At 40.8% G+C, this 27,450-nt stretch overlaps 2 protein-coding genes and 1 long non-coding RNA gene across 4 annotated transcripts in view; all 3 read right to left on the reverse strand.

Moving 5' to 3' along the window:
- Positions 1–1,513: 1,513 nt before the first annotated feature.
- LOC131327058 (uncharacterized) lies at positions 1,514–5,776 on the reverse strand. Its single transcript, XM_058360053.1, has 3 exons — positions 4,895–5,776; positions 2,378–3,697; positions 1,514–1,957 (listed from the first exon to the last, which is right to left on the reverse strand). Exons 1-3 carry the CDS (start codon positions 5,774–5,776, stop codon positions 1,514–1,516), a joined length of 2,646 nt encoding a protein of 881 aa, XP_058216036.1.
- A 2,773-nt stretch (positions 5,777–8,549) lies between these two features.
- On the reverse strand, positions 8,550–9,092 carry LOC131299814 (uncharacterized). The gene is made up of 2 exons (XR_009190817.1): positions 9,015–9,092; positions 8,550–8,845 (listed from the first exon to the last, which is right to left on the reverse strand). It is a non-coding gene; the product is annotated as an uncharacterized LOC131299814 (long non-coding RNA).
- A 2,876-nt stretch (positions 9,093–11,968) lies between these two features.
- The window catches only part of LOC131299719 (putative disease resistance RPP13-like protein 1), a 28,770-nt gene continuing 13,288 nt past the window's right edge, over positions 11,969–27,450 (reverse strand). Inside the window, exon 4 of one of the 2 annotated variants that reach the window (XM_058325321.1) lies at positions 11,969–12,033. The gene's annotated coding sequence lies outside the window, so the exon portion shown is untranslated. Of the gene's footprint in view, positions 12,034–13,814; positions 14,605–27,450 lie in introns of those variants that run through there. The other variant, XM_058325315.1, reaches the window with a different exon arrangement.

The raw sequence follows: 27,450 nt of genomic DNA on the forward strand, positions 1-27,450 counted from the left end.
ACATTCAAATAAATTTTACGAATTTACGGGTCTTTACACTCTACCCTCCTTAAAGAAATTTCGTCCTCAAAATTTAAATAATCATACTTATCTAACTCATGCACCACATAGATATGCAACAAGTCAAATGACATAATACTTCGATATTGAACACTCACATCGATTCATTCCGAAAATAGGTACGGGTACGTCTCCCTAACTTCATCTTCTCGTTCCCATATCGATTCCTCACTACCCTGACTTTTCCACAATACTCTCACTAGTGGTATCGTCTTACCCCTCTATACTTGATCATGCATATCTAGGATGCTTATCCCCATATGATGCGTCCGCTTTGAATTCGAGTTTGGACCATTCTAACACATGAGACAGATCAGGTTCGTACTTCCTCAACATGGATACGTGAAACACATCATACACATTCGATAATCTTGGCGGCAAAACTAAACGGGTACGCAACCTCCCCGATTTTCTCGATAATGTCAAATGGACCGATATAACGCGGTGAAAGCTTTTCCTTCTTCCCAAAACGTGATAAACCTCGACATGGCGATACTTTGAGAAACACATGATCTCCCTCTTCGAATGATAATGGGCAACGACGATGATCGGCATAGCTCTTTTGTCGACTTTGAGCGGTTAGTAACCTTTGGCGAATCACCTTGACTTGTTCGGTTGTTCTCTTTTGAGCCTCTAAAAGTCGTTGGCGAATCGTTCTCATATTCTTGGTAGTCTCTTTGATCATGTCCGGCCCCACTGACGTAGCTTCTCCCAATTCAGTGCAACACACGGGTGATAGACACGGTCTCCCATACAAGGCTTCATACAGAGCCATCTCAATACTCGATTGATAACTATTGTTGTACGCGAATTCGACTAACGGTAGATGGTCTTTCCAATTACCTTGGAAATCCATAACGCAAGCCCGAAGCATATCCTCCAAAATCTGAATTGTTCGCTCGGATTGACCATCGGTTTGTGGATGATAGGCGGTACTAAACAAAAGGTTCGTGCCCAAAGCGGCCTGCAAACTCTGCCAAAAATGTGCGATAAACCTCGGATCTCGATTGGACACAATAGATACAGGAATCCCGTGAAGTCGAATAATCTCCCGAATATACAAACGTCTAAGCGTTTCCACGGAATCGGTAACGTGGATAGGTAGAAAGTGGGCGGTTTTGGTAAAACAGTCCACGATAACCCAAATGGTATCATGCCCCCTCGGCGATCTCGGCTAACCCGTAACAAAATACATCGTCACATTTTCCCATTTCCACTCTGCCACCGGTAACGGTTGTAGTTCTCCCGCAGGTTGTTGATGTTCATCTTTTACCTGTTGACACGTAACGCATTTGGACACAAAAATCACAACATCCCTTTTCATTCCCGGCCACCAAAATTGTCTATGCAAGTCATGATACATCTTTGTTCCTCCCGGATGAACGGCTAACGGTGAATGGTGAAACTCTCGTAGGATTTCTTCTCGACACGAAATGGGTACAAATAATTTTCCTTAATAACGTAAACTTCGGTCGGCGTGAATCATCCACCCATCTCGAGCTTTACCGTTAAGGAATTTGGTACGAAGTTCCTCTGCTTCTTCATCATGTTGTTGAGCCTCACCTACTTGAGTCGACAAAGCCGATTGCACGGTCAAGTTACATAATGTGACCCCTTCCTGAACCTCCTCAAAGTGCGAAGCATAATGGCCTAAATCGTTCACCACCTTCCACTCTCGTATGGCTAGGCTTGCTAAATGTATCGATTTTCTACTCAACGCGTCCGCCACGACGTTTGCCTTACCCAGATGATAATGCAATTCAAAGTCATAATCTTCTAAGTGTTTCATCCAATGACATTGACGCAAGTTAAGCTCCTTTTGAGAAAAGAGATACTTTAGGCTTTTATGGTCGGAATAGACTTCAAGCTTCTCACCGTAAAGGTAATGATGCCAACTCTTCAAAGCAAAAACGACGGTCGCAAGTTCTAAGTCGTGAGTTGGATAGTTTCGCTCTTGAGTCTTTAGCTGCCTCGATCCGTACGCTACTACTCATCCCGTTTGCATCAATACGCACCCTAATCCTTCCTTAGATGCGCCACAATACACAGAGTAGCCAACTCCACGTTTAGGCACAATCAAAACTAGTGCGGTAGTCAATCGCTTCTTCAATTCCTCAAAAGCCATCTCGCACGAGTCACTCCAAACGAAACGAGTCCCCTTACGCGTTAGTCTAGTCATCGGTGCCGCTAGACGAGAGAAGTCAAGAACAAAATTACAGTAGTATCCGGCCAACCCCAAAAAGCTTCGGATTTCAAGCACGTTCTTCAGTCGTTGCTAGTTCATAATGGACTCTATCTTCGCCGGATCAATGGATACCCCTCCTTTTGAAACCACATGACCCAGGAACTTAACATTAGGTAACCAAAACTCACACTTACTAAGCTTGGCGTATAAACGGTGTTCCCTCAAGAGTTCAAGAACGATGGTAAGATGAATTTGGTGTTCCTCTTCCGAGGATGAATAAATGAGAATGTCGTCGACGAATACAACCACAAAGTGATCGAGATACGCGCGGAAGATACGGTTCATGAGATCCATAAAAGTAGCTTGAGCATTTGTCAAACCGAATGGCATCACAACAAATTCATAATGGCCATAGCGAGTATGAAAGGTGGTTTTAGGAATATCCTCTCTACGAACTCTTAATTGGTGATAACCGGACCTCAGATCGATTTTGGAAAAGCAAGTCGCACCTCGGAGTTGATCAAATAAGTCATCAATTCTTGGCATGGGATACTTATTCTTAACGGTCACACGGTTAAGCTTACGATAATCGATGCACAAACAAAGTGAACCATCCTTCTTTAGGGCAAACAAAGTCAGTGCTCCCCACGGTGATGTGCTAGGACGAATGAACCCCAAATTTTCTAACTCCTGCAGTTGAACTTTCAACTCTCTAAGTTCGGCGGGTGCAAAACGATAAGGAGGAATCGAGATAGGAGCGGTGCCCAGAAGCAAGTCTATCGTGAACTCAATTTCTCTCTCGGGAGGCAAACTGGGTAACTCTTCAGGAAATACATCGGGAAACTCGCGAACTACCAAGGGTAACTCCCCACTCATAGACATATCCTCATCTAATGTCAAGCTCGCCAACAAAGCATAAATCAACTCTCTTTCCCGAGACCCACACAAATACGTAGACAACCAGTCCATCCCCAAAATGAGGTCAAACCCCAACATATCTAGAACGATGAAGTCAAAGATGAAACAGCGGTCACAAATAACGAGCTCACAACCTCTATAGATACGACTCAGAGAGGACTTTCCCCCTAATGGTGTCTCGACAAATAACAGCGAATCAAGATTCTCGGTATCCAACTCCAATGCACACATAAATGACGTAGCAATGAAAAAATGTGATGCTCCAGAATCGAAGAGTACTCTAGCAAAAGAGTTGAATAGAAGAAAAGTACCACTCACAACTGATGTCTCTGGAGCCTGAGAAACAAAAGGTGATGCATTGGTGTTGATATTGAAAACATGCCATTGGGTACCCTGACCCTGCACAAAACCTCTTCCTTGACCGGAACCTTGAGGAGGTGCAGACGAACTTGCCCCTCGGTCGACCCCAGAACTCTGAACTGACGACGTTTGGCGAAAATGAGGCTGCTGCTGCCTCTGAGCACCTCTGAAAGGCTGCTAGCCAACACCACGCCCTGCCCCCGACTGTGCTTGACCGATTCCTAGACCTAAAATAATGGGTTGCCCCAAGCGTAGGGCGGAGACCGACGTAGCACAATATCCGGTAAGTCCGGAGTCGAATCCACAAAGACGGTGATGTGTGCTGACTAAAAATTCGGATTGTTATAATTTAAATGGGCTCTTAGGTAGCCACCCCTTGTCGATTTGGTTGAGATTAATAAAAACTAACAAATTGATGTATTCTTTCAAATAAATAAAAGGAAGGTAAAATCGTGGGGTTCATAGTACTCGTAACCAGTTCAGATCAATCTGCTCCATTTGGTGTTCTTAAAAACGTTCAATTTTGGATTGAAAAGATACCCCACAAGATGCGAAACCTTAGGGTCGCCGTATACCCATGCGCAGCGAAGAATGGGTTTTGGACCCCCATTCTCCCGTTCACATGGGCTCCGACGATGCCCGGATTCGTCCGCGGGAAGTATTTTCCCAATCTAAAATTATCTAATTCAATGTTTGAAAATAGGAGCAGTGCCCGAACCGGTCACAACGTGCTAATCACCTGCGACCCTACCTAAACGACTACTTACTAATCATTATGCAAGAAATAAGAAAAACCCTAATTTGAAAGATGCTCCTAATATGCGAGATGAAAAATAAACAAGAAATATCAATTAATCAAATGTCAATAAATAACTTTTATAAAGAACTGAAAGTAAAACGAATTACCAGAGTGCGAGTAATTGAACAACGCTTCAAAACTTGAAAGAAGAAGAAAACATTAAAAACCCATATGGGTCGCAGCCCCGTCCGTCTTTTATTCCGCCCGTAACTTTTTCTTGTGTTTTTCCAAAGCTGCTGTAGCCTTTTTCCCTTTTTTTCTTCGTAACCTACTATGTCAGTAGGTGAATTGTTTATATAGGGTTGAGGGCTTTAATCACACAAAGGCTTTTGAACTTTAGGAAATAATAAATGAGCCACTCAATTTTGGATCATTTTGCATTTTAACTCCAAACTTCTTTAAAATCTTCTTTTTATCCAAAGACTCGGACAATGGGCTCGAACAACCTATAAATAACAAAAGAACAAAATAAAAATCAATTAACAAAAATAAATGATTAACAAATGCAGTTTGGAGGGCCAAAATATGTATATTTTGGCACTTATTAGACTGCTGTACCGAACCCGACTCACTACACGCTCCCGCCCCTTGAGGGCAACTTCAAGCAAGATGATCCATCTTACCACAATTATAACACACCTTAGAAAGCTGAGGACACTGAGCACGGACGTGCCCGGGTTGGTTACACCTGTAACACACAATCGGAGGTCTAGATGAGGCACCCCGAGTTCTCGAAGAAGAAGGCACCCTAAAATTGGATTGATTAGGTGGTCCCTGAGACGGTTCCCTCTGTCTCTTTGTTCTTGACTCCCGAGACTACCAGAAGAAGAACTCAAACTTCCCACAGGTTGTCTTGGTTCCCAAGCCCTTGCATTTCGTTGGGCTTCTTTCGGTATCTCAATGCTCCTTGCACATTCCACCACTTCGAAAAACTTCATCTTACGTTGGACCATCACCATTCTTCTTATAGTGTTATGCAACCCCTTCTCAAACCGTCGACATTTCCTCTCCTCCGTCGCCACCAACTCTGGAGTGAAACGAGACAAAGACTGAAATTTCTGTACGTACTCTGAAACAGTCATATTTCCCTGTTCCAGCTTCTCAAATTGTTCCCTCAAATTCTCTTGTGAAGTTTTCGAAAAGTACTGCTCCTCGAAGAGCGCCTCAAATTCAGCCCATGTCAGATTTTCAACATCCGGCTCGTTTACTTGAGCTGCGATTCTTGCCGCCCTCCTTGCATCCTTCCTACTCTCTAGAACGGATTCCCACCATTCACCAGCTTCCCTAACTAATTGAACAGCCACGATACCTACTCTGATGTTGTCCTCAATGATATTTAGAGCTCGAAAGAGTTTACGGATCTGAGCTAGCCAGTGGTCGGCTACCAACGGGTCACTACTAGTCCCATCGAACACCGGAGGGTTCCTACGGCTAAACTCCCTCATTGCTACCATAGCGCGATCTTCGACATCCTCCCTAGGAGCTTGGTTCAAAAGATTTTGCAGCTGTAAGTGCTGTGGCGAGGTCCCTAGCAAATTGAGTCTGATTTGGAGATACTCCTACACCTCGACCGGCCCCAACCCCCGGATTTCCACCAGGATTCTCCCCGAGCTGACTAACCTCGTCCTCTAGCGGTACCCCACGGCCACGACCACGGCCTCTATCTCCTCGGGTTCTAGCTCCAATTCGTCTAACACGCGTCTTCGGAGGCATCTTACTAAATGATATAAGAAATGAAGACTATTAATCACAACACTATTACCATGAGGTCAAGCCCCAACTTCCCAACATGGGTTAACAACTCTACACCACTCTACGATAATGAAAATGCAATGCCATGTAGCTATATGAATGTTAGTCACACAAGCATGCACAAGTTATGTTAGAAGGTGCGACAAATTTTTTTTTTTTGAGCCCATGAGACGAAACGTCTCCCCATGGTCTCTAGGTGTTCTAGACCTAAGCTCTGATACCAAGTTGTCACGCCCTCAATTTTAAACATAATAATAAATGAATTTCCATAAATAAAACCTCACAAATGTCTATACCATAACCCAAAAGGATTCAACAAGTCCATTTCGTTAAATTAAACTTCAACATCCCAATGTTTATAAAAGTACATGATCGGCTCAACGGCCCCAAATTCAACAAAAGTATCAAATGGAGTTACGAATACATCTTCCAAAAGTGATTTACAAAGATGAATATATAACTTCTTCAAGTTAGCTTTCAAAATAGTGTCCACGCCCAAGCACTCCAAGCATGTAACTACTGCCCAAGGTTAGTTCTTGAAAGATAACGTAAGGTCTGAGCTACACTAACTTAGTAGAAAGCTCTAATCTAACAATGTATGCGGATGCGATGCAGGAACGGTAACAGAATAAGAGACGGCAACCAAACCAATGGAAAGGGCAACAATAGTAATCCGATTCCAACATTTCACTCTCAAAACTGATCATGTGTCTTACTGAACGACTTTGAAAAAAACACCATATGTCAAAACGTGTCTCGTACATGTGTCATGAGTCGAAGCTCCAACTGGGCCAATTAAAGGACCCCAATGTCCTCTGCCAGGCACTTTACCCATTCGGGATGTCCTGAAGTATCAATTACGAGCATATAGCTCATACCCGGCCAATTAAAGGACCCCAATGTCCTCTGCCAGGCTCTTTACCCATTCGGGATGTCCTGAAGTATCAATTACGAGCATATAGCTCATACCGGGCCAATTAAAGGACCCCGATGTCCTCTGCCAAGCTCTTTACCCATTCGGGATGTCCTGAAATGTTCTCGTCATGTTCGTAATGTACCAAATCTTTTAACCGTCATGATAATACCATTTCAAACGCAACTTTGATATGTATATAAAGTAAATTTCGAAAAGTCATGCATAACCGAGTCATAAAGATTGTGGATATGTTCAATGATGTCACAAGGCAAGAGTGATCAAGTTTGAGATCATTAGAATAGTGTTTAAGATAGGCTATGCTTGATTGGAACCCCAAATAATGGAATGGGAAACAAAGGTGGCCAAACAATGCATACAATCAGGAGGTGTTGTCGATAACAAATCAAAGAAGGTATCGATAACTCAAGGTCGAGATTAATACAAAACACAACGTTATCGATAACAAGTAAAAGGGTATCGATAACTTCAGGGTTATGGTCGTTCTAGACGCAAGGGTATCGATCACGGTAGGAATTGTTAGCGATAACCATCAGTTCCTGGGCTTTTGGGACACAATGTTATCGATAACAAATAAAAATGTTATCGATAGCAATGGTCGATCAAGTAGATTTCTAACGGACTGACGTAGGTTTTTCGACTACATTCACTTCCACAATGACAACAATGATCGAGGACAAGAACCAAGCAACAAGAAACAAATCATAAACATATATTGAGAGTTAGAATTTTCTACCTCAAAGATTGAAGATCAAAACCAAATGAATTTTCCAAGCCCTATCTCCAAAACTTGAAACCGGATGAAATACGCTTCCACCGAGCTCAAACCAACGCAATATAGACTGCAATACATGAGGGAATGAAGGATTGGAGGTTGGGTTTTGTGGGTTTGAGGTGATTTGGTGGAAAAATGGGTGGGAGTAAGTGAGAGAGGGAGAGACCGAGAGATAGAGAGAGATGGATGGGAGTGAGAAAGGAGGAAAATTGGGAATTTTTATTCCCTACTCACACACATACATGCTATATGCACATTACACACACATCACACATTTACCCCTCAAGCATAACACTTAACACATTGACCCCAATTCTCAATAACCCAAATCAATTTCCTCCTTTTATTTCTTATAAAACATTTAAACAAATTTTACGAATTTACAGGTCTTTACATGACAACAATCATCATCGGCCCTCCTGAAATGAACTGCAACAAATAGGTGAGACAAAGCTGGATCACGGCTAGAGATACGGATAGGGGACCCAAATTTCTACTCACAAGCTTTGGATATCGCAATGGACAGGTTAGTAGACTGTTTTCCAGTTATTTAACCATGGCCTTCCGTTTATCTAATTGCCGAGATGTCGCCATCTAGGCTAGTTGACGGTTGTCACTTGTTATAGCAACGCTATTACTGACAAAAGAGAGGGGTGTGAATCAACAATGAAAATTCTATGATCACACAAAACTCAAATCAACAATGCTAGTGACAACCCCATTATGCGCACACACTGCAACTATGTGCGTGTCTTTAGAGTTGTTATGGTAGAAATAGCATCTCACTGGGACAAAAATTCTCAATAAAATAGACACATACACAAATACTTATGATGGGCGGGCCCTGCTCACGCAAACAAATACTTAACACGCCCTGATGTGTCGGGCAAACAAAGAGAAATACCTATACAACTAATGAGCAAAGGATAAAACATTGTAGTTATGATTGATCCCAAATGAGGAGATGGAGCCAAAAACATGAGCAGCACAGGTTGATTCTGCGTAAAGGCCGATTAGATAGTATCCCAAACCAGCAATTTCACCAACACTGTAAGCTATCACCTGCAAGAGATCGAAGAAATTAATTAAGAAGAAGATAATGAAGAGTGACAAAAAGTGAAGTGACAAGAATTGATAAAGGAATGAAACTTATTTTCTTGCATGCATATTATAGCACGAAACATTTGTGGGAGACTTTTTAAAACAGAACCTAAGGCATATTGCATCATACTGCTCAATTCTAGGATCATCGTCCTGGATGTTCCTCTCAGCCTTGTCGATAATATCGGCACCAACATCAGCAGCTTTTTGAATCAAAAAAAAAAAAAACATCAGCAGCTTTTGATGATCGAATACCTCCATTTCCTCTGCCAAAAACAGGACCATAGAAAAGCCACCAAGGCTGAAACCAGTTACCGATTCAAAATGCCCTTCCTTTCGAAAGTGAGATCACCACCAGGCTTAAAGAAGGGGGAAACCCATCCTAAGTGCCAGCCATGATCTTATATACAATAACACCAACGCATTCTTGCGGATTTCGGAGTGAAAACTCTTCTCTCCAATGGAAATTCACCCACTCTTTTCGAATCTCACTATAAAATCTGAACAATCTGTACAAGAGCTGTTATTGACACTTAGCGCTTCCAATCATCACCGTACTACATATGTGCAAAACCAAAGACCATTTTCAGCAATAAGGAAACCCACAACTGCACCGGATCTAAGACGCCTTGATAAGAGATTTCCCAACACCCTTTCTTGCCTCTAATTTGGTTCTGGAATTTGCATAGGTATCTAGCTGGGAACCTCTGAAGTGACAGCACCACACAAGAAAGACATTGTGCTGAAGAGATGACAACGGAGTTTCATAACAATATTAAATTATTTTCTCGTAACAAGTATTGAGTCAGCCTTTTGCATTTCTCATGGTGTCCTTAATTTCTCTAGGAATGTTTTTATGTTATTTTTAAGTTTCTAAGTGTCTTTTATGTTTTCAAGAGTCAAACACTTATATCAATTTAGTCTTTGGTCAAGTCCTTTTTAATTTGTGTCTTGAAAATGTAAGTGTCTTTTCCTATTCTTGGAGGGTTGTTCCAAGTTGCCTATAAATTGTGTTACTATGAATGAAATCAGAGTTTGGAGAGTGTGTTGAATTAAAATATAGCCTTTGGCTAGTGAGAAGTTTATCTTCTTACTTCGTTTCTGTATCTCTTAGGTGGATTCCTTAAGAGTGGTGAGCGATCCATACACCCTGTATCCCCAGTTAAATCATCGGGTGGTGATATCTGTATCCCGTTGGTTCCTAACTTGGGTGGTGAGCGTTACCCCTTTATCCATTTTTTACCTTACTTCCGTCCCTTTTTCAAAACCCGCCGTCAGTTTGGTATCAGAGCTTTGGATTTCATGGCTGGTGGTAGACGTCAAGCTAAGGTGGGAGAGGGTACTCCAGTTCATGAAAGAGATCTCCGCGACATCGAAATAGACGAATTAAGAAAACAGGTGCAGGAACTTCAGCAGCAACAACAGCAATCATTTCAAAATCCACATCGTGGGGAGGACAAGGATAGTTTCAAAGTGGACGATGATACTCTTGAATGGCCCTTTACAACAAAAATTATTCTAGATCCAATTGTGGATTGGAGTAAGCCACCGATGTATGATGAGTATACCGAAGATGGGCTCCTGATTGTTCCAAAGAAGAATGAATCTATCAATAATTCACAAGAGCCAACATTCTCATCAAAGACAGCCTTGGTGTTAACCAAACGAAAATCTGAAGAGAACGATGAACATGGTCTGAGGAAAGGGCAGACGAGACTGGATAATAAAATCACTTATGTGGATGGAGTGTCACTTATGATAGTCAAAGTTTGGGCACGGTTTATGATGGAGATGAAGCTGAAAAAAAATTTGATCATGAGGAGTGTGCCAAAATTCTGGTGGCAGCAAAAATGGAGACTACAACCGATTGGTCTACGCCTCCTAGCTATGATAAATATCCAGAAGAGGATGTTGTATCGGAAGAACTGAAATTGTTAACAGCTCGCCACGTCCCCTAATTTCACCCATCAAACCCAACTGTGAACTCAAATAAACGGAAGGTTGATGATTGGGATTGGCTCGATGAATCGGTCCCAAAACAGCGCACTAAAATTTTTGAGACTTACGGAGTCATTCGAGGATCTGAATGTAGCTTTGTCATGGACTCGGGAAGTGCAGGTAATTATGTGTCCGAAAATCTGGTTTCATTTTTGAATCTCCCAACTGAAGATCTTGCTAATCCTTATCATGTGCGTTGGGTGAATCACGAGGCCAGTACATTGGTGACTAAGCAATGTTTAGTCGAATTCTCTATTGGGCATGAATATGAGGACAAGATTTGGTGCGATGTGATACGAATGGACTCATGTCATATTTTGTTAGGGCGACCATGGCAATGGGACCGCAATGTTTATTATCGAGGGTGCAAGAATGTTTACGAGTTAAAGATGAACGGGGAACCTATAAAATTATTTCCGAAAGTTGAGAAAATGAAACGAGAGAGATTTTTGTTGATTGAGGAGAAAACATTTGCAAGGAAGAAGAGGGAAAATTTTGAAGAGCGTGCCGAAGACTCGAGGACGAGTCTTTTTCAACCAGGGGAGTTTGACAACGGAGTTTCGTAACAATATTAAATTATTTTCTCGTAACAAGTATCGAGTCAGCCTTTTGCATTTCTCATGGTGTCCTTAATTTCTCTAGGAATGTTTTTATGTTATTTTTAAGTTTCTAAGCGTCTTTTATGTTTTCAAGAGTCAAACACATATATCAATTTAGTCTTTGGTCAAGTCCTTTTTAATTTGTGTCTTGAAAATGTAAGTGTCTTTTCCTATTCTTGGAGGGTTGTTCCAAGTTGCCTACAAATTGTGTTACTATGAATGAAATCGGAGTTTGGAGAGTGTGTTGAATTAAAATATAGCCTTTGGCTAGTGAGAAGTTTATCTTCTTACTTCGTTTCTGTATCTCTTAGGTGGATTCCTTAAGAGTGGTGAGCGATCCATACGCCCTGTATCCCTAGTTAAATCCTCGGGTGGTGATATCTGTATCCCGTTGGTTCCTAACTTGGGTGGTGAGCGTTACCCCTTTATCCTTTTTTTACCTTACTTCCGTCCCTTTTTCAAAACCCGCCGTCAAGAGAGCACCGGAAAGAGCAGGCATGCACATTCTGGTTCTGTGATAAGTACAATGCCAGCTCTTTGTGCTGAATCCATCTACAAAACCATGGAGAACGAGGATTAAAACACGAAATGCAACCACGAAAACAACTTCTTACTCGGGCATGTGACGCATGTCTTGAATCACAGGATAAAAGACGCAAAGATTGAGGAATTATTTCCAAGGACAAGTTAGTAGACAGTAAATTTGGGCAGGAGCAAAAGGAAAACAGTACAAGTTTGGAAGCATTGATCGAATTCCGTCTGTCTTCCTCTTGTTGCAAAGTATTACTGGAGAAAATCGTCCTACAAAGAAGCTTAACACCACTTCTCCTAAATGCAGTATTGCAAATATATAATGAAATCTTGTAATGAATTACACACACACGAAAAAAAAAAGAGAACATTTTAACTGTAACAAATTGATCAGTCATGATCATGCACGCTACGAGTTTACTTTGGATCAATGATGGCACAAAAAATTTGTCCTTATTCAAATTTTTTCCACATTTGTTAGTTTTTTATCGATTTTTTGTGGATTATTACTTTGTCATGACAAGAGGAATCTAAAAAATAAAAAATTACGATCAAAATCTAAATTTCTCTTAATAAAGACGAATATAAGCCGATAAGCTAATTTTTTTTCTTCTTTATTTAGCCGAATATATGAGGACTTAGTCTCCCCAATTCAATGTAAAAGCAGAGCATCTGGCACTTGGGATGCACGAGAGACAACCTGGCTTTGCATTTGCGAAACGTGGTAAAATATTTTGTAGCGGGCAAACAGTATCTCGTCAACCTTGACGAGGAGCTGTAGCAATTGTAAAATTTTGCAAACAAGCAAGTAAGAGTATTGAGGCTGATTTTGAGGCCATTTTGTGTCTTTGACTCGCTGAGTTAGCCTAAAAGACATTTTGCCTTGCCTGATAAAGATGCTCTTATAGTGGTTATTTTAAAAATATCAAAAAAAAAAAAAAAAGTTTGTCCGTTTGCATTTCTTGTAATTCTAACACTTGCTCATCTAATTTGTGTTCGAAAAATTTAATTATTGTCCTCCTATGATTGAATACATCAAAAAATTTGACACTAAACATAGAGCCCGTTTGTCAATCTCTTATCTTTGGGGATCAAATAAGAAGAGCGAATAAGAGGAGGATATGATAGAATGAGAGATTAATCAAAGAGCGCTGACTATTATATACTCCTATTTGGTTTGGTTGGTAGTTTTCATCTAGATGAATTGGGAGGATGGTAATAAAAGGTAAGAACTTACTTGTTTGCTCTTCAAAATTCATTTCAAAGCACAAGTTTGAAGATGGGGAGGGATAAATGGATAATGGGCGAAGGGGACTAACTTATGCAGAATAATTGTTTGCTGGACAAGGTTGGAGTGGCCATAAATAGTCCCTTTACCATAAATATTAGTCCCACTCCAAAGAGACTAATTTAATCTCCGGATCAAACAATATATATCCAGATGTGTGTTGGAGAAAAAAACTGAAAAAAATCAAAGTTGCAATTATGTGTCCGCCCTTGCAGCTACAAGGTACTATACCCAAACCTCTTTCAAAATTTACGGCACAAAAAGATGCTTCGCCAATATTTTGAAGAACATCGATAAAATGACACTTGAATATCAGCCAACCAGTTTTATCAAATAATTTATCTCTCATTCAATTTACACCATTAACCCTCTCTGTTTCTCATTGTCTTTTTCAACTTTTGATTATAGTATCTTCCTATTGTTTAAATGATGTATCCACATAGGAGGGCAGAATAAGGATCACTTTGCTGATAAATACTTTATTGCGCAATATCAGAGAGGAGAATATGAAGTTCTCTCTTTGTAGGATCTCAAAGGTTCAGCGCAAGAATGTTCATCAAGCCATGTTTAGATAAGAGGGCTCGGACGTCATTCATGCAGTTTACAGGCGGACAACATCTTTTGAGTAGCGCTAGTGCGGATCTGAATATTCCTCGGTAGCTTTGTTTTGTATTGTTGCCTTTTATTTCCTGTAAACTATTTATTTACTAATCAAGTTTTTAATGTTCCAGTAAAAAAAGGGCTCCATTATTTAGGTCAACTTTTGATTATTCATCCTCAACTTATGTATCTTCAGCAATTGTGACTTTTGATAATGTGATAAGGAGTATTCCTACTGTCAAAAAGAATTAAGGCTCAATTATTGGAGTGAAACTACTTCTTACTTCTATCTCTTCCTCTCGTTTTTTATTCGGTCAAAATCAGTATTGTTTGTTGTCTTTAGTGAGCTCCGAACCATTGCAAATGCTAGGTAGTACATAGCGCTTACCACTTCAGTTGCTTCTCTTTTCCCCTGTGAAACGAAAAGTCTAGGAAAATATTTTAAAACACAATTCCGGACACACAACTGTGTCCGTAGGAGGTTTCGGACACAGTTGTGTCGGGCGTTATGTTTTAAAGTTATGTATGTCGTATTGCTTCAACCGGTTTCGTGCACTAATCGATTGTGCAAGAGGTGTGGGTGGGTTAGTTGCCGAGCTCGGTGTACCATACCTCCTTTATAACTTTGTACAGGCATAAGCGAAGAGCAAGACAGGTCCAGGCTAAATTTACACTGGAAGAAAGATCCCTCCAGCACATGATTTCTGCAACAAACAATGGCATTCACTCATCGAAATCGTCGAAGCCAGAACAGGGAACATAAGACTTCTGTTTCCTCTCACAAAATTGGGCCCAATATAAAGCGCGGAGTTCATCTTTTCTTCTTTTGTATTGCACTTGGGCTATTGTAATGGGGTTGAGCTTTATTTATTCAGTTTGGGCTCTTATAAGGCTGACATTAAATAGAATTGAACCAAAAGCTAAACAGAGAATAGGGTATAATTTATTTTTTTGATTAAAAAAAATAAAAATGAAAGTATATTTAGTAGTATATATGCTCCTCTTGGCGCTCCCAACTATAGAAGCTTCTGCTTATTCCCGCCCCCATGCTTTCGCTCGTGCTCTCGCTTCCGCTTCGTGCAGCTAAGAGGTAACGCTTGTTGTATTAAAGATTATGGAATTCCACATGACCTAAATATGTGAATTGCGTAAGTGTCGGTACATTTTAAAAGGAACGGCTCAAACTATTCAATATGGACCATGTAAGGTCCCATTCTCCTCGTGTTGATCAAGTGAGAAGATCGCACGGGGAAATTACATGGGAGAATTTGTTCTCGAAAACCAGTTGTCAATTGACTATAGAGAGCTTGACAGTGCAGTCTTAAGCAACTTTAACTCATAAAGTGTGGCAATGTAAGGGACTTCGTAAAACCACTGGGTGATCCATACTGGGAAAATGGGAGCTATTATACAGTCATGAAGGATGGAACCACACGACATGCTAAAGAGGAATGTGACTCGACTAAGTACTCATCGATTGTTTGAATAACCAAAATTTTAGCATAAAATAGCATGAGCAACTCTAAACTTTTGTCCGAAAATAGTTTCCACATAATCAAAATTTATCAAAAGAAGAAAAACTTCTTTCTTATGGTGGCAGAATCCAACTCATAGACTCTATACTATTCAGTCTCCAGGTCCACTGGAGCTCTACTTTCATCTTACCCTAAAAGGTACTGAAAGGTATTGAGAAAGTTCTCAAGACTCAACGGAGCCATTTTACAAATAATCTCTCATGGCTAAAGTGAAGTGGGAAGATGTCTGCTTGTCAAGGGATGAGGGTGGTTTGGGCTTTAGAAGGCTCAGAGATTGGAACAAAGCTTCTATAATCAAGTTTCAAGTATGTGTAGGCTATCTCCAAAAAGTCTGATACTCTCTGGGTGAAGTGGATTCACTATTATGTTATCAAAAATCACAGTTTCTGGTTTATGAGATTTCCTCAAAATGTATCCTGGTCTATTAGGAAAATTCTTCATCTTAGGCCTTTGGTGCAGCAATATTGGATCAAGTATGAGATTGGAAATGAGGCTGATACCTTTTTGTGGACAGAGTTCTGTTTGATGCAGGAAGATCCTTAAATGCCAAAGTTGCTTCTATAGTTGGTCCTACTGGTTGGCGGTGGTCTAGGGCCAAAAATCTAGTTGTAAGGGACATTATTGCTCATCCACCTACGAGCTTTCTTCCTAATATTCAGCAAGAGGATTCTGTTTCTTCGACTTTAGAACAGCTAATAAGATCTACTCTGTACAATCTGCTAGGAGTTCTCTTAGAGCTTCTGGTCCTAAAGTGGTGTGGTTTCAAGCATCATGTTCCGCATTGGGCGGTCATACAATGGATGATTATTCTGGGCAGACTTCCAACCAGGGATTGTTTCTGACCCTATTTGTCCTCTCTGTTTTTTTTTTTTTTGGTCGGCCATTTGTCCTCTCTGTTGTGTTGGGCTTTGTAAGGACCCGTATTTTTTCGGATATTATTTGAACATTTTATAAAAAAAAAATAATAATAATAAAATAAAATGTGAAATTGATTGAGTTTATTTTAATTGTGGGTCAATGTGCAAGAGTTTAAAATATGTGGGTGTTAGTGTGATAAGGTGCATGTGTGTATAAGTGTGTGTGTGCCAGGGGAAAATAATTCCCAAAACCCCATCCCATTCTCTCTCCCGTTCTCTCTCTCGGCTCTCTCTACCTCTCTCACTCCCTCACCCAAAAACTCACCTCTAAATTCAAAACCCACAACAAATAACCTCCATTCCATCTTCTACTCGTGTATTGTGGTCCGTATCGCTCCGGTTCGAGCTCGGAGAAGTTGTATTCCGGTTGGAACAAGGTTTTCGGAAAGCTAGGGCTTGTAACTTCTTGGGTTTCGTGCTCCGACTTCGAGGTAGGGAATTCTACCTCACTTTATATGCTATTTGAGTGTTTTTATGCCTTATTCGAGCTGGTATTGGTTGTCGTTGAGATTGGATCGAAACTTAAAATTTTCTGTCGAAATCTGTTGAAATCGTCTGTAAGTAACTCCTCCTACCGGTAGGAGCTTTTACCCTACCGGTAGAACGATTGAGAAATTTTGTAAACCAGCTCAAACGTACAGCAGCAGCTCAAAAGCTGCTCAACGTATCGAACTTCTACCGGTAGGAATTTCTTACCTACCGGTAGGTCACGCTCGAATTTGAATGTTGACCTTTCTGTTTCCAAGTTCTACCGGTAGGACTTGCTTGCCTACCGGTAGGTTGCGTGAATTGGAGTTTCTACCGGTAGGACTTGTTCACCTACCGGTAGGTCTAGGTTTTATCGGAATGTTAGCCTTTCTGTTTTCAAGTTCTACCGGTAGGACTTGCTTGCCTACCGGTAGGAGACTAGAAGTTTCACCTGCTTTCACCTGCTTAGTTGAGCTGCTGCAGTATCTTTCAGCTGCTTTCCTATATCTTTCAACTTGCATGTCAAAGCCTCTCATCGACTCTAATGAGCTTGTTTGTGTATTCTTCCAAGTGTTTTGATGAGTATTACTCATTTCTCACTTAGAGTGGCATCCAATGGACTAGAGTGAACATGTCTAGGGATTCGATGAGTAGTGTTGCAATCCGTTCCCTCTCTCGATTCGTAAATTTCTTAGATTCGTTTAGTACATGCTTTTACGGACTCCAAGTATAGAAACTAGATGATCAGGCATCGTAAAGTCTAGTCATGGGTTAATATGTGGCATGTGAAGGTACGGGAAATGTACTTAGAGGTACGGTGAGGACGCGTGAGGTTATGGTGTACTTAAAGGAATAGGCGTGTAATAATTAATTAGTCCGAGTCTTGATATGGATGACAGTTAGGAACGGTTTGAGATGTAGTCAACGTGGTAGATTGGTAGATTGTTTGGAATGCTTGAAGTGAAAATTGATGTGAGAAAGAATTGTTTGAAATGAGGAAATAACTCGTGTCCTCTCGACTCGTCAAGCCTTTTAATCCTTTTGACACTCTCTCTATGAGGCTCAAGTGTAGAAACTAACGGATAAAGTATGGTAGGATTATATGTACGGGCTTAGTATGCTATGTCAAATGTGAATGGCTAAATTAATGAAAAGGCATGAACATGTATATTTGTGGAGTCACGTAATGATTAATTAAAATTCAGTGGTATAACCGTTAAAGGGATGATGAAATTGATTATGAAATGATGTCGATTGTGAAAAGTGTGAAAGGTGACCCAAGTGGTCGTTATTGAGGGAAAAGACTCGGGGTGACCCTGCGCTCGAGGGAACTAGACCCGAGGTGACCCAACTGATTCATATTATTGGAGGAAAAGACTTGGGGTGACCCTGCGCTCGAGGGAACTAGACCCAAGGTGACCCCACCTGATTATTGTTATTGAGGGAAAAGACTCGGGGTGACCCTGCGCTCGAGGGAACTAGACCCGAGGTGACCCTAGTGATTATTTGATGGGAAATACCGGATTAAAGGAAAAGAAAGGTTTTGCAATTAAGGGATTTAATGAAGATCAATGTGGACACGAGAAAGATTGTACTATCATACGGAGAATAATAAGATGTTTTGATTTGATTATAGACAAGTGTGAGATGACGTGAGTTTAATAATGTAACTAGTTAAAGAAGTAAACGGCTAGTGACATTGATGTGAAGTCTAGGACTCTTAGGCGATAATTCGCAGCTTGTTGGTAGTCATTTGTGGTATAGGCGTATCTGTCAGTACTCATTCATTCTCGGTGCATGGTTCATTCAAATTGCATATAGCTTGAGTTTAGAATTTTCTACTGGGCTAGTGTAGCTCAACCAAATCTTTCTTTTCAGGTTCTGATGCCGGGCAATAGATTGCATGCATTATGTGCTTGACAGTAAAAGACTTTTGGAAGCTGACATCACTGGTTATTTCGTCATCTTTGTGAAGATCTCATTTTGTTAAAGGTGGTTTTGTAACTAATTATTACTGAATTTTCTTTTGACTAAAGTTGTAATTATCTAAACTTAAGGACTTGTTTGTAAATTAAACAGGTGGGAAACTCATTTGGGTAACGTATATGATATGCGAGGTTTCTCTTTTATTGAAATGTATTACTTAATTATGTTGAAAATCGAGGGCGTGACAACTTGGTATCAGAGCATAAGTTTAGAACACCTCGAGACCGTGGGGAGACTTTTGGTCTCATGGGTTCAAAAAAATCGATGCATCTTTTTACAAAAATCACATGTGTGCTTGCATGAAGAGTCAGTATGTCGATGTGACATTGCATATATATATCACATAGAGTGGCACAAAGTTGTTGACTTCGGTTGGAAAGGTTGGAGACCTGTAGCACATAATTAGGTGGCTAATGTTGATGATTTCATTTCTTATGCTTCCATAGTAGGATGTCTTCGAGACGTGGAGATAGGTGTGGTGAGACTGGGGATCGTGAGCACCAGGGCTGTAGTGCAAACGGGGAGAATGAAGTGAGTCAATGTACCAGGGATGAAGCGATGTTTCCTGAGATTGCTGAGTGCGGAAAAGGTGTCGAGACACTGGAAGGTGCGCAAGGTGGTGTGAATGTGGGAGAAATTAGGCATCGAGTCGTTAGCACAAAATCATCTTCTAAGAGTGTTGAGAGTTCAGGAAGGCAGAAACCTAGAGTATTAAATCACTTTACTCAGGACCAGCAGGGCTTTAAGCCACCTCTTTATATCGGGACTCCAAGAGCTCTTCTCAAGTGTCAGACTATGTGTTATCGATGTCGTCAGTTTGGCCATATTCGTTCTCAATGTCCACGGCGTGGGGGATCTTGTTATACTTGCGGTGAACGTGGCCACATGGCAAGGAATTGTCCTCGGGGATTGGGAGTACATGGTGAGTCGAGCTCGATGCAGCAGGAAACACATACGTCGAAACAGCAACAGATGCAGTTCCGCCGCTAAACTACCACCCCCCCCTTATTCTCTAGCTCTTAGAAGCGTCACTTGTTTGAGGTATCATTTATTCCTAGTTGTGCTACTCATTCTCTACAATACTTTTGATTTGGAAGCATTTCACTCATTGAGAATCCTATTCTTGTCCATGTTTGGAATAGAAAATAAGAAATCTTAGTCCACGCGTGTTGAGAAATATCGATAGATCATATTTGCCGAGATTAGAGGTTAATCATTCCGTATTGAAGTGTTGTCTTTGACCTCTTTAAATTGCTTATATCGAGATTTGGTCTGATTTGGACAGGGATTGTTTGTATCCATGATGATTGGTGACATCTCAAATGTGAGTTTAGAAGAGTTGTTTCTTTTATTACCATCTTTCATTGGCCGAGCTGAATATTGCCAGAATTGTATCGTAATTTATTCTTCCATGAAATCCAGTGGGTGGATGACCCGTTATAATTCTCAGTATTTGAGTCAATTGTCATGCGATCCCTTCCTAACTTTTCTTGGGCATATTTAAATTCTTATAGCGAAGTATCTTATGACACTGTTGCTATCAAATTTGACAAGTGTTTCTCGTTCCCTATTCGAGGTCTTATTTGACATCATCCTGCTTGAGATAAGTTTTCATTGGTCAGTTTAGATTTCCTTGATGCGATTATCATTTTCGTCGTTTGCTTATAACCGTTATTCCATATGAGTATTTAATTTGCAACATCAATCTGTTGAACCCAACCTTTAGCTATGTACCGTATGAAATACAAATTCGTTAACACTATCAAAATTTAGACCTTGTACCCATCATTGCCTGCTTGGGCCATCATTCATTGTGGTCCCATGACTAAGAAGTCATATGATTTGAACTCATATCCTCTTTGTATCTATTTGTTTGCCCTTGCCTATTTGGTTGGTTCGAATTTCCATTGTTGGAGTCAAATCTTGTGGTGGTGTAAAGACCCGTATTTTAGGCCTATATTTTTTTTTTATATAATTGTGCGGCTTGTCGAGATAAACGGTGTGGATATATGGAATGACGTATTTGTGGAAGGATATAAAGGTAAATAGATGAGAGGTGCATGTGTGAGTGTGTGGTGTGAGGGCATGGGATTATTTCCCCCACCTCTATTATTCCCAGAGGAATGCTTTCCTCTTTCTCATTTCTATCTCTCGGCTCTCTCTCTAACTCTCACATATCCCTCTCTCGGCTCTCCTCCACTCCCACTCAAAATCAACTCCAATCAACCTCCACTCTCAAAACTCATGAAGATTGACCTCCATTCCACCCTCCGTACGTGGTCTTGAGCGTGTATTCAGTTGGGTCTAGCTCGGAGGAGGAGATTCGGTTGATTTTGAGGTTTTCGGAAAGCTAGGGCTTGTAACTTCTTGGGTTTCGTGCTCCGACTTCGAGGTAGGAAATTCTACCTCTCTTTATATGTTTTGTGAGTGATTTGGTACATGAATCGTGCTTGTAATGTCGTATTTAAGTTTGGATTGAAAATTCGTAGTTGCTGTCAGAATTGTCTGTTTTTCCTGGTTTCCTACCGGTAGGCCCGTCCCTTCTACCGGTAGAACGTTGTTACTTTACCAGAAAATCGATTCCCTACCGGTAGGAACTCTTCACCTACCGGTAGAACGATTGAGAAATTCCTTCGTAACCAGCTCAAACGTACAGCAGCAGCTCAAAAGCTGCTCAACGTATCGAACTTCTACCGGTAGGAATTTCTTGCCTACCGGTAGGTCACGCTCGAATTTGAATGTCGACCTTTCTGTTTCCAAGTTCTACCGGTAGGACTTGCTTGCCTACCGGTAGGTTGCGTGAATTGGAGTTTCTACCGGTAGGACTTGTTCACCTACCGGTAGGTCTAGGTTTTACCGGAATGTTAGCCTTTCTGTTTTCAAGTTCTACCGGTAGGACTTGCTTGCCTACCGGTAGGAGACTAGAAGTTTCACCTGCTTTCACCTGCTTATTTGAGCTGCTGCAGTATCTTTCAGCTGCTTTCCTATATCCTTCAACTCGTATGTCGAAGTTTTTCTTTGACTCTTATGAGTTTGTTTACGCATCATTCCAAGTGTTTTGGTGAGTATTACTCGTTCCTCACTTAGAGTGGCATTCAATGGACTAGAGTGAACATGTCTAGGGATTTGATGAGTAGTTTTGCAATCCGTTTTCTCTCTTAACTCGTAAGATTCTTAGATTCCCACAGTGCATGCTTTTACAGACTCCGAGTATAGAAACTAGATAATCGGGCATCGTAGAGTCTAGTCGTGGGTTGATATGTGGTATGCGAAGGTACGGGGGTGTACTTAGGGGTACGGTGAGGACGTGTGTATTTGAGTATATGCGATATGGTAGATTGTTGGTCTTATAATACTATGCGATTGATTAAATGGTCTTTGGATTTAATTGAATGAATGGATGTTTGTGAAATGGGAAGCGGAATGAAAGTGAATAACTAATGGACAGAGTATTGTAGGAATTTATGTATGGGCTTAGTACGTCATGTAAGATGCGGGTATGTAAACAAAAGAGGAGGCATGAACATGTATATTTGTGGAGTCACATATTGACTAATTAAAATTCAGTGGTATAACCGTTAAAGGGATGATGAAATTGATTATGAAATGATGTCGATTGTGAAAAGTGTGAAAGGTGACCCAAGTGGTCGTTATTGAGGGAAAAGACTCGGGGTGACCCTGCGCTCGAGGGAACTAGACCCGAGGTGACCCAACTGATTCATATTATTGGAGGAAAAGACTTGGGGTGACCCTGCGCTCGAGGGAACTAGACCCAAGGTGACCCCACCCGATTATTGTTATTGAGGGAAAAGACTCGGGGTGACCCTGCGCTCGAGGGAACTAGACCCGAGGTGACCCTAGTGATTATTTGATGGGAAATACCGGATTAAAGGAAAAGAAAGGTTTTGCAATTAAGGGATTTAATGAAGATCAATGTGGACACGAGAAAGATTGTACTATCATACGGAGAATAATAAGATGTTTTGATTTGATTATAGATAAGTGTGAGATGACATGAGTTTAATAATGTAACTAGTTAAAGAAGTAAACGGCTAGTGACATTGATGTGAAGTCTAGGACTCTTAGGCGATAATTCGCAGCTTGTTGGTAGTCATTTGTGGTATAGGCGTATCTGTCAGTACTCATTCATTCTCGGTGCATGGTTCATTCAAATTGCATATAGCTTGAGTTTAGAATTTTCTACTGGGCTAGTGTAGCTCAACCAAATCTTTCTTTTCAGGTTCTGATGCCCGGCAATAGATTGCATGCATTGTGTGCTTGACAGTAAAAGGCTTTTGGAAGCTGACTTCACTGGTTATTTCGTCATCTTTGTGAAGATCTCATTTTGTTAAAGGTGGTTTTGTAACTAATTATTACTGAATTTTCTTTTGACTAAAGTTGTAATTATCTAAATTTAAGGACTTGTTTGTAAATTAAACAGGTGGGAAACTCATTTGGGTAACGTATATGATATGCGAGGTTTCTCTTTTATTGAAATGTATTACTTTATTATGTTGAAAATCGAGGGCGTGACAACTTGGTATCAGAGCATAAGTTTAGAACACCTCGAGACCGTGGGGAGACTTTTGGTCTCATGGGTTCAAAAAAATCGATGCATCTTTTTACAAAAATCACATGTGTGCTTGCATGAAGAGTCAGTATGTCGATGTGACATTGCATATATATATCACATAGAGTGGCACAAAGTTGTTGACTTCGGTTGGAAAGGTTGGAGACCTGTAGCACATAATTAGGTGGCTAATGTTGATGATTTCATTTCTTATGCTTCCATAGTAGGATGTTTTCGAGACGTGGAGATAGGTGTGGTGAGACCAGGGATCGTGAGCACCAGGGCTGTAGTGCAAATGGGGAGAATGAAGTGAGTCAATGTACCAGGGATGAAGCGATGTTTCCTGAGATTGTTGAGTGCGGGAAAGGTGTCGAGACACTGGAAGGTGCGCAAGGTGGTGTGAATGTGGGAGAAACTAGGCATCGAGTCGTTAGCACAAGATCATCTTCAGAGGGTGTTGAGAGTTCAGGAAGGAAGAAACCTAGAGTATCAGATCACTTTATTCAGGACCAGCAGGGCTTTAAGCCACCTCTTTATATCGGGACTCCAAGAGCTCTTCTCAAGTGTCAGACTGTGTGTTATCGATGTCGTCAGCTTGGTCATATTTGTTCTCAATGTCCATGGTGTGGGGGATCTTGTTATACTTGCGGTGAACGTGGCCACATGGCAAGGAATTGTCCTCGGGAATTAGGAGTACCTGGTGAGTCGAGCTCAATGCAGCAGGAAACACATACGTCGAAACAACAGATGCAGTTCCGCCACTAAACTACCCCCCCCCCCATTCTCTAACTCTTAGAAGCGTCACTTGTTTGAGGTATCAATTATTCCTAGTTGTTCTACTCATTCTCTACAATACTTTTGATTTGGAAGCATTTCACTCATTGAGAATCTCATTCTTTTTCATGTTTGGAATCGAAAATAAGAAATCTTGGTCCACGCGTGTTGAGAAATATCGATAGATCATATTTGCCGAGATTAGAGGTTAATCATTCCATATTGAAGTGTTGCCTTCAACCTCATTAAATTGCTTATATCGAGATTTGATTTGATTTGGACAGGGATTGGTTGTATCCATGATGATTGCTGACATCTCAAATGTGATTTTAGAAGAGTTGTCCCTTTTATTACCATCCTTTATTGGCCAAGCTGAATATTGTTAGAATTGCATCGTAATTTATTCTTCTGTGAAATCCAGCGTGTAGATGACCGGTTATAATCCTTAGTATTTGAGTCAATTGTCATGCGATCCCTTCCTAGCTTTTCTTGGGCATATTTAAATTCTTGTAGCGAAGTATCTTATGACACGGTTGCTATCAAATTCGACAAGTGTTTCTCGTTCCCTATTCAAGGTTTTATTTTGACATCATCCTGCTTGGGATAAATTTTCATTGGTCAGTTTAGATTTCCTTGATGTGATTATCATTTCCATCGTTTGCTTGTAATCGGTATTCCATATGAGTATTTAATTTGCAACATCAATCTATTGAACCCAACCTTTGGCTATGTACCGTATGAAATACAAATTCGTTAGCACTATCAAAAATTTAGACCTTGTTCCCACTATTGTTTGCTTGGGCCATCATCCATTTTGATCCCATGACTAAGAAGTCATATGATTTGAACTCATATCCTCTTTGTATCTATTTGTTTGCCCTTGCCTATTTGGTTGGTTCGAATTTCCATTGTTGGAGTCAAATCTTGTGGTGACATATCTATTGATGTCTATTCATTGACACCGTTCAATACAAATTCAATTGTGGAAATTACTTTCAGTGGTATTTTACTCTGTCGTGGTTCCTCGATTCTGGAGGCACATGATTCATCTTGTGATGCTTAGTCTCAAATTGTTGAAAGTTCTACTCATTTCTAGTATGGGAAATTTCCTATTTTGGATCAATTGGTTTGCGAGAGATCAGTCTCATTACCTAGTACTTATTCTTAATATCGAAATCTTTCGTTTGAAAAAAAAAAAAAAAAAAAAAAAAAAAAAAAAAAAAAAAAAAAAACGTTATCCGTTGACTCCTCTGACTTGTAGAGCAATAAGAGAGTTATGATCAGTCATTTCAAATTTCTTGGGTTATCATAAAAAGGTATTTTGAATTGTTGCCAAACCGCCCTGAAGACTCCACGTGTTCTTTGAATTTCGGATGCCTCGTTACCATTCTTCTAATTCTTGACTAACGTTGCTTGAGTTTTGTAGCTTATTCGTTTCGTTTGAGATGACAAACCGAATCCTTCTCGTAATATAGAATGACCCAACCTAGAGTGAAAATTTGGTGCGACTTTTAGAAGAATTGGCTTGTGTTATGGACCCGCTAAAACAATTGATTTGATTCGCCAACGATATTTGGAAGCTCGAGGGAGAATGACCGAAAAGAGAAAGGTAAAGATCGTCAAAGATTGCTCACTGCGGAGGGCCGACCAAAGGATTGTGTTGACCGTCGACGTCACCCAATGTTATTTGAAGAAGGGAAGTCATGAATTTCGTAAAGCGTACTTGCGTTGGGGTTTGTCTCGTTCTGGCAGAAAGGAAGCGTTCACCGTAAGAAGGATAGTCTAAGTGTCGGACACTATGTGCGTGTTTTGGGATACCCAGGCGACAACCGGTGAAATCCACTTGGAAGAGGCGCTTGATCACCGCCCATTCTAGATGGAAGTCTCGGGAAGTCAAATGGATTATCTGATTATACTTAGGAGGTAAGATCTCCATGGTGAGATAGATAATTGTGTATAGGATTTGTATAATAAAGAAAAGTTTAGAAACTGTGAACCGTTTGACGTTGCCGCCTAACTTTTTCAAAATATATGACGCATTCTGTATACGGAGATTGAGGAGGTATGAAATAAATCCATTGCATGTGTTAGAAAGGTCCGAAATTGAATTAGAAGTTCAAGTGTCCTATGATGAGAAACCGATGCGTACCTTAGACTCGCGTAGTCCATTGTTGAAAGGTAAGCTGATGTTGTTAGTGCATGGTTACGTGGAAATGGGGGTACGAAGTTCGAAAGATATACGTGTGTTTGTTGTGGTCTGCTTGATATGAATCTAGACGTAGACTTCGATGGTTATTGAATTGTTGTATAATGGATAGTGTTACAGTTGGAGTATGTTGATGTGATGCTTGGCATGATTAGGCTTGCCTTATCTAATTTCGAGGACGAAATTTCTTTAAGGAGGGTAGGGTGTAAAGACCCGTATTTTAGGCCTATATTTTTTTTTTATATAATTGTGCGGCTTGTCGAGATAAACGGTGTGGATATATGGAATGACGTATTTGTGGAAGGATATAAAGGTAAATAGATGAGAGGTGCATGTGTGAGTGTGTGGTGTGAGGGCATGGGATTATTTCCCCCACCTCTATTATTCCCAGAGGAATGCTTTCCTCTTTCTCATTTCTATCTCTCGGCTCTCTCTCTAACTCTCACATATCCCTCTCTCGGCTCTCCTCCACTCCCACTCAAAATCAACTCCAATCAACCTCCACTCTCAAAACTCATGAAGATTGACCTCCATTCCACCCTCCGTACGTGGTCTTGAGCGTGTATTCAGTTGGGTCTAGCTCGGAGGAGGAGATTCGGTTGATTTTGAGGTTTTCGGAAAGCTAGGGCTTGTAACTTCTTGGGTTTCGTGCTCCGACTTCGAGGTAGGAAATTCTACCTCTCTTTATATGTTTTGTGAGTGATTTGGTACATGAATCGTGCTTGTAATGTCGTATTTAAGTTTGGATTGAAAATTCGTAGTTGCTGTCAGAATTGTCTGTTTTTCCTGGTTTCCTACCGGTAGGCCCGTCCCTTCTACCGGTAGAACGTTGTTACTTTACCAGAAAATCGATTCCCTACCGGTAGGAACTCTTCACCTACCGGTAGAACGATTGAGAAATTCCTTCGTAACCAGCTCAAACGTACAGCAGCAGCTCAAAAGCTGCTCAACGTATCGAACTTCTACCGGTAGGAATTTCTTGCCTACCGGTAGGTCACGCTCGAATTTGAATGTCGACCTTTCTGTTTCCAAGTTCTACCGGTAGGACTTGCTTGCCTACCGGTAGGTTGCGTGAATTGGAGTTTCTACCGGTA

This window comes from Rhododendron vialii, chromosome 1a, assembly GCF_030253575.1.
Source record: "Rhododendron vialii isolate Sample 1 chromosome 1a, ASM3025357v1".
Classification (NCBI taxonomy): domain Eukaryota; kingdom Viridiplantae; phylum Streptophyta; class Magnoliopsida; order Ericales; family Ericaceae; genus Rhododendron; species Rhododendron vialii.